Source organism: Gekko japonicus, unplaced genomic scaffold (assembly GCF_001447785.1).
Source record: "Gekko japonicus isolate JY-2015 unplaced genomic scaffold, Gekko_japonicus_V1.1 scaffold494, whole genome shotgun sequence".
Lineage (NCBI taxonomy): Eukaryota > Metazoa > Chordata > Lepidosauria > Squamata > Gekkonidae > Gekko > Gekko japonicus.
In genome coordinates, this window is record NW_015171518.1 from 828542 (window position 1) to 836541 (window position 8000).

Consider the following 8000-nt stretch of genomic DNA (forward strand, 5'->3'; position numbering starts at 1 on the left):
GGAGGGGGGAGGAGTATTAGAAGCCACTGTGGAGGTGGGGCTGCACCTGACAGACAACCAACTGTTAGTTGTAGGAGGTGGGGGGAGTGTGTTGGAAGCCATCAGAGAGGCAGGGCCAGCAGCTTTGCTTCACCTCACAGGTGGTTCTTGGCCGCTCCTGATTTCCTCAATTGTCATTAGCTCTCTGTAGTCCTCTGTAACTGTTGGGGTTTTTTTACCTCAGAACACTGAGCTCTGCAGCTGACTAATCAGAGAGCAGGGGGAGCAGAGAGGCAGCTGCCTGGCAGCTGCATAGGAATCAATGGGAGGAGCACATTTCCCCCCTTTCGACCCACTTAGGGGTCGAATTTCTAAAAATTCCTAGCGAGCACCTACGCCACGATAGGAGCGCTCTCCCTGAATTTGGTGTCTGTAGGTCCAGTGGTTTGGCCTGGGCGTTGATTTTACAATGAGGGGACTTTCTTTTATATATATAGAAGATATTGAACAAGAGATCTTCTTCCTTAGCTTTCTTGGGATCCATATTTTAAATCAAGTGATGAGCTTCAACTACAGCCATTTGTAATATTGTTTATTAAAAGTATTTATATCTTGCCTTACTGGAGATTACTGTTCAAAGCAGCTCACATAATTTAAAATGATAACCATCAAAATCAACCAATAGATACACAACACAAACCAAGTTAATAACAACAGATCAGTTTACCAGGAGAAGCATACATAAGCATCATCAACCTCAATCAAAAAAGGTTAGTCAAATGCAGGCTGTAAAACAAAAGTCACAGCCTACTTCCTGAAAGCCAGGAATATAGGCACTAGACTGACCTCTCCGGTGGACAGAACTCCACAGATGTGATGACACACACTACCAGGAATGTCTGGTTACTACACACCTCTCCTCACAAGGTTCCACAGAACAGGGTTCTGATAAAGATCAAAGAGAAAGCTTAACTTTGTAGGAGAGCAGACAGTCCTTCCCCTGCAGGACTATGGGTTTTAGAAGTTATATGCAGCACTCTGAATTGTACTCAGAATAAAACACCCTGGGAGCTATCACCTGTCTAACAATACTGGGGTAACAGCAGGTCGACTGTGACTCCATCTACACATTACAAAGTCCTCAGGTTTGTTGGAGAACAACCCAAGAACTTTGTATAAAATATACGGTGCAAGTTTTGTGTCTGTCAGATGCATACCAACTCTTTTCCGTTTGAGACTACAGTGCACAGGGAAAAGTGACTTTAGCGCCCCCTGCCCCATTTTTATGCCCACAAACTGTCCCATGGAGCCACTATTGGCTTAGGTGTGGCCACATAAGTATTGTGCATTTTACTGTGGAGCCAACAGCAGATCCTCAGGGTGGTTTGCGAATATGAAAACTGGGGTTTGGGGGAGTAGTTGACGTTGCTTCTCCCTGTGTACTCTGGTTGCAAACAAAAGAGAGCTGATGTGCCTCTGAAGACACAAAACTCCCATTGCACGTGAGACAAAGTCCTTGTGTTGTTCCCCAACAGACATAAGGACTTTGTCAATGTGAAGATGGAGCCTGTGAAGAGCCCCTGCAAACACTCTTGTTGCAGCTGAATTATAGAAAAAACTAACAATTCGAATTTTTTAATTAAGAATTCGATATGCCAATAAAGGTTCTGGTTGATAATTAAGAATTCATTATAACAATACATTTTCTTGTGTAAATATAATGCAGTGACATGAAGGCAAGATTTTTAGTGCCTTTAGTTATGCTTGTAAAGAAACTAGATACGTATCCATATGGATACGTATCTCCTTTGGACTTTATTATTTGATTTGTTGCGTATATGGATATATGCTTGATATCTGGATATGTAAAAGTTTTGTTTTAAAAGATTCAGGCGGGGTGGCCATGTTGGTCTGAAGCAGCAGAACAAAGTCTGAATCCAGTGGCACCTTTAAGACCAACGAAGTTTTATTCAAAGTGTAAGCTTTTGTGTGCAGACAGAGGTTGTTTTTAATTGGGAGGATACATAACAGAGTCAGAATATGTTGTGTTCTAATAAGAAACAAAATCCAGCTCTTTACAAATCTGCTTGACTGAGATTAACTAGTTTCTCTTTATATGTCAACTTAGTTAAAAGTGCCACAGTCCTTATCCTTGTCTATCATTACTAAAGGATTTCCTTACCATCACAATGTACATAATTGCAGTAGTAACTAAAGCTGTAACCAAATCTATATTATTGTTCAACACAGTCCTTAAATAATCCAAACAGAAGAACCTTGAGGTTCACTGACAATTCACATTCTGTGATTTCCTGTTTGCTTTCAGAGAGGTATTAATGTGTATCTCTGGAATTTATGCATTATATCTGCATTCATAGCTTGATATTGACAACAATCTGCATTCTCCAAATTATAAACATTTTCATCTCACATGTGCCATTTACCATATGCACTGGAATTTATTTATTTTTAATTTACATTAATTTCTTTTTGTGTAGCAGAACTTGAAGGATTTGATCTCTCAAGAGCTATATTGAAGAAATGAGAGGGTGGCATGTAAAATTAAGTAGGGATGAGAAATTATATGTATGATCTTGCTTGAAACTAATTTTGTTAGCAATTATGTACCAAAATTAATAAACTGTAATTTAAAAAGAAATTGCCTAATGTACGTGTGTATGAAAAGAATTTAAACCTCAGATGGCTCTGTTCACACTCTCCTGACATCATTGTGGTCTCAAGGCTTCCCACATTGCTTTTGTCTGCTGTTGCGCCACAGAGCCTCCAGTGTAGTTAAGACAATCCCCATTCCACATACCAATACCCCTTAAACCCCGTTCTTTCACATAAGCTGCCTTCAAAGAAATGCTCCTGGGATTGTCATACCATACTTGATGTATAGTGCCATGTGGGTCCTACAAAAGATGAAAGAACATGTTAGAATACTTCTTTTTAACCACTAGAGTTTTTCACATTCATGAGTGAAATCCACAAAATTCCATGAGCTAGGTGTGCACTGCATACTGGCAAATAAGCCTTCCTGAACTAGTTGCACTGTGCTTTTCTGAAATATGAACTAAAATCAAGTGCTCAAGACTGCCATGACATCATCTTTCTGTTTTAAAGACAACTGACTGGATCCTTTATGTCTAGGCAAGAAGCCATCTCTGGCACAACAGAAGGAACAGAAGGGGCAATTTTGGCTCTGTTCAGGGTGGCCAGATCCAAGCTGGGAAACTCCTGGAGATTTGGTGATGGAGCCTGGGGAGGACAGTGACCTCATTGGGGTACGATGCCATAGAGTCCTACCTCCAAAACATCCATTTTATCCAGCTGAACTTATCTCTGTAGTCTGGAGAGCTATAATTCCAGGGGATCCCCAGGCCACACCTGGAGGCTGGCATCTCTATCTGGCAATGCCTTTTCAGCACTCAAAGGCAGCAGTTGGGGGAAGGGAAAGCAGGGGATATCTGCCTCTGTCGGGCTGTTCCACCATAATAGCATAAGATCCAATCCACTGTGTGGTCCAATACACAGACTTTTGCAACTGGCATTAAAAGAACTGAATTCAAGGTCCTGCCAAAGACTTCCTGTGAACCCTTGGTCAAGTCACTCTCTTCAGCCTTTGTCATCCTTCTGCACAATGGGAACAAACCTCACAGCATTATTCTGGAAACAAGTCCAATAAAAGCTGTAAAGGCCTATTGCCTGGAGCTAGCTCCGGACTGGGGGCTGCCTTGCTTATACCACTGAAGCCTTACCTGGGCATGTCCTTCCCAGGGCCCCCAGTGGGGCAGACGCCAACACAGCTGAGAGCAGCCTTACCCATCAGGGCCAGCAGTGAGGCCAGGGCTGGTGGGACAGGACCAAGTCTGGCAGGGGTGGGGATGACACCCCAGGAGCAGGCTGCAACAGGGTCCAGTCCAGCCAGTAGGCTGAGCTTGCTGGAGGCAATGGAAGGGTGGGCTTGCTGCAAAGTAGGAAGGGCCCAGAGATCCGGTAACCCTCACCGCTGCCTATCCTGCATGATTGTGAGTAGGAGGCAAGAGTCAGAGAAGGGTGAGGCAAGGGCCAGGTATGGTCAAGGTGAAGAGGTAATAAAGGTCACTGGCCTCTTAGGCCAGGGATTGGCCAAGATACTGGCTGGGACACAGGCCCACAGCTAGGGAGTTTTTGCTCAGGGGGCAGAGGGGTGGAGACAACTGAGGTTAAAAGGGAGACTACCAATGATAGTCAAGGAGGAGAAGCAGGCTCAACTCAAGGCTGCAAGAGCTGCTGCCTGTCAAGGGGTACTGACATTTCAAGACAAAGCAAAACACACAAAACTGGGTGGGAGTGATCTTCAATGCCACCACCAGTCCCTCTGAGGAATCAAGACTCCAGCCCTATTGGATGTTACTCAAGAATTGAACCCTGCAAATTAGGACACTTGCAAGTTGAATGCCTAAAATAGTTACTTTGGTAGCTGTAGCCAATGCAAGCCAAGGTATGGGGTTTAGATTGAAGCCCCAAAACCCAAATAACACCACTGAAGTCTAATTAGTAAGGTTTATTCAAAGAAATGTGTGCCCTGACCTGGATAGCCCAGGGAAGCCTGATCTCGTCAGATCTCGGAAGCTAAGCAGGGCCAACCCTGGCAAGTACTTGGATGAGACACCTCCAAGGAATACCAGGGCCAGGACACAGAGGAAAGCAAATACCAAGCCACCTCTCTGAAATGTCCTAGCCTCACTAGGGGTTGACAGAAGTCACCATGACTTCCAGGCATGCAAGCACACACTCACACACAAATATACATTTCCCCCCCAAAAAAGTATGCAAATATAGCAGCAGTGCAAGGCAGGGGATAAAATAGTGCCTTTTCATTTATTTGCTCTGAATCTTTCTTTCCATTCCCCTAATTTTAAAAATATTATTATATTGTTGATTTATTCTGTCAGCAGTACTTTTTCAGCATACACATACATGTGAAAGACCATAATGAGTTTTGTGTTGTGTAACTGCGCATGTATGATGGTGGGTTTTGGAATTATGGGAAGAATTAACATAGGTTACATAATATTGGAGAGGATGATGCACCAATGTAACTGTTTTCACATATAATAATAAAAGTTTCAACTTTTAAAAAGTACATAAAGGTAATTTAGATAACCTTACCAGGTATTCAAAATATGGAGCTTTCTGTTCCTCATCCCACAGAATACCAGACATAGAAATATTTGCCCAATTCATTATTACTTTATAAGGGAACTGACGTCCTGCTGCATCGCTGCATGGGGCTCCACGGAAAGAGACTTCTTTAATGGAACATACATGAGCCTGAAGAAATGAAGCTTGAGTTACACAGATACACTGAATCTTCAAGAAGATATATATTTAGAAAGAGGCAATTAATAAGAGGCAATTAATACTTTTGCCTCTCCAAATCCTATCCAACTTTACACGAAGGAGGTTTCACTGATTTCAAACAATGGTTGTTTTGCTGGGAATAGCAATCATTTGTTCATGCAGTTATTTCAGAGAATCCAGAAGACACCGTTCTCCAACTGTTGCAGAGGAGAGTTTTGTGTGTTGTTCTCTTACTTTTTTTCAGACTAAGTTTGTAGAATCGGAGTACCAGTTGGTATGTGTGGATTATCAAAGCACAACTGATGCACCTGGAAGGAGGATTTCTTGTTTGTACTGACATTTGTTGCCCTGACCTAGATAGCCCAAGCTAGCCTGACCTCATCAGATCTCAGATGATAAGCAGTGTTGTCCCTGGTTAGTACTTAGATGGGAAACCACCAAGGAAGTCCAGGGTCAAGATGTCAAGGCAGACAATGGGAAACCACCACTGAATGTCTCTTGCCTCAAAAACCCTACGGGGTCACTGTATAGAAAAATTGCTTTCTGCTTCCTATATCCACATGCCTTCTCCTGTGATTACATTATGATAACATGCTGTGTCTTATTTCCTGTTGCAAGCCAAATGGTGAGGCCACATGGCCTCAATAGCCATAAACCCACATTCTTTCACACCTTCATGCCAAAAGCCAGACCTCATGGCTCCACTTCCTGGCCCACATGCGACAAGTCACATACACAATGAAGTAGCTGGAGCTTGGAGTCACATGACTGCAGGCGGGGTCTCCAAACTACTAGCCAATCTATACACACTCCTTATGTGCAGCTATGGCAACCTGAAATTGGCCACACACCCCTGCGGCTCATGATTGGCTGAATGGCCATGGCTAATCATGATTAGATTGGGGTATAATTGTTTGATCCCTATGGGAGTGAGTCTCTCTCCTTGTTCTCGAGTCTCTTGTTCTCTTAGCTCTGAGGCTCTTGCTGCCTGTTTTATTGCACCTGAAATGCTGTCTCTCGGATAACAAAGACCTGCTTGGTGACTTGGAGCACATGGGTGTGCAAAGATGGGATTTCCCTTCGAAATCCCTTGGACCGTTGGATGTCCCTGAATTGGTAACTATGTATCTTTAATGTATAGTTAAGGCAAATTGCCCTAGCCTTTGTTATTTTGTAATCTCCTAGTCTGTTGCTATGCTCTGTACTGAATAAAGATCCTTCTTATTGCTAATTTGTCTCTGATGCTGTAACTTAGATTCCAAGTCTAAAATTTTGTGCCTAACGCTAACCACATACGCTACCATGGGAGGGTAAAAAGCGTGAATCTCTGGATTGAGTTGCTAATGTGTTCTGTCCCAGATGCCAACTAAAGGTTTGGAATCTCTTCCCTTAGGAAAAGCAGGGACTAGTGAAAAGAGGTTCTGGTGGCAAATTGTCTGGAAACCAGAGAGGGTATAGACCATCTTGTGGTTTGTTGTTTAATGTACTGAAAAGTACAGGATTCCGTCTCATCCCTGGACTAGCCTGGGTGGGTTAATCCTGTACAGGCACCATAACTTGACAGCACTTTCCACCACACTGACATTTTAAAATGTCTTGCAATGTGGTCCCTGCTTTAATTACTTTTAAATAGTTCAGGACTGTAATAAAGAAATGATACCAGGAACTGTTTGATTAAAGGGTTGATTACTGTAAGGGTGGGGAGACAGAGGGGGGAATGACACCTGGTCTATTCACTTGAGGTTTCCTCTGCTTTACCTCAATGGTACCTTCAAGTATACCCTGGAAACTATTAATATAGCATCATAGTAACTAATACAATTGAGAGCTGGATGTATGGACTGTTTAAAATAATAATTCCAGAGTAGTTAATTGTGTTAGTCTGTTGCAGGAAACAGAAGTCCAGTGGGCAGGGTACAGATACGGTGTAACAGGCCGGATTAACCCCCCGGCCAGAGTAACCCCGGGGTTACTCTGGCCTAGCCTAGAATAACCCCGGAGGGGTTATTGAGGGGTTATTCTGGCCTAGCCTAGAGTAATCCCGGGTTAATCTGGCCGGCTGTAACAAGCCAGATTCACCTCCCCCCGGCCAGAGTAACCCCTGCCGGGCCAGGCCAGAGTAACCCCGGGGGTTAGTCCAGACGGGGGGTTACTCTGGGCTAGCCCATACTAACCCCCGCCTGGCCAGAGTGGTAAGTTAAATGTCAGCTGAATCCAATCTCTTCTTCTTTTTAACTTCTTTTTTTAACTTCTTCTTTTTAACTGCACAACACAACAACCTGTAACCCCAGGCTTAGTTGAGTGGTAACTTAGATGTCAGTGTAACCAGCACAGTGTCAGCTTCTGAGGGTTTCAGGTCCATGAGAAACTTGTCAGGCAATCTGAGATTCCTCTTGGTAGTGAAGAACAGGGTATGAATCCAATCTCATTAGTCAACAGACCCAAATATCAACAGTACTACGACTGACATTTCTTTGGAGAGCCACATTTTTTAAACTTAAACTATATAGGTAGGTACTTTGTTATTAACTTAATTATGGTACTCCTAAGGCGGCCTTTGCTGAAAACGTCCTCGATCTGATTGAGATACGTTCACTGAAGTCGACCCCTTCCAACTCTCCCTTCCCCCTTTTTTTTTTTTAAAAAAGGTTGCCCACAACTTTAGATTAGAA

The 8000-nt window shown here is 43.3% G+C and overlaps 1 protein-coding gene across 1 annotated transcript in view; it reads right to left on the reverse strand.

Moving 5' to 3' along the window:
- Positions 1-2530: 2530 nt before the first annotated feature.
- CTBS (chitobiase, di-N-acetyl-) overlaps positions 2531-8000 on the reverse strand; it is a 20639-nt gene continuing 15169 nt past the window's right edge. The window contains exons 7-8 of the mRNA XM_015419392.1: positions 5137-5298; positions 2531-2894 (exon numbers count right to left, since the gene is read on the reverse strand). Coding sequence (XP_015274878.1) covers positions 2706-2894; positions 5137-5298 — 351 coding nt within the window. The 3' untranslated portion in view covers positions 2531-2705. The remainder of the gene's footprint in view (positions 2895-5136; positions 5299-8000) is intronic.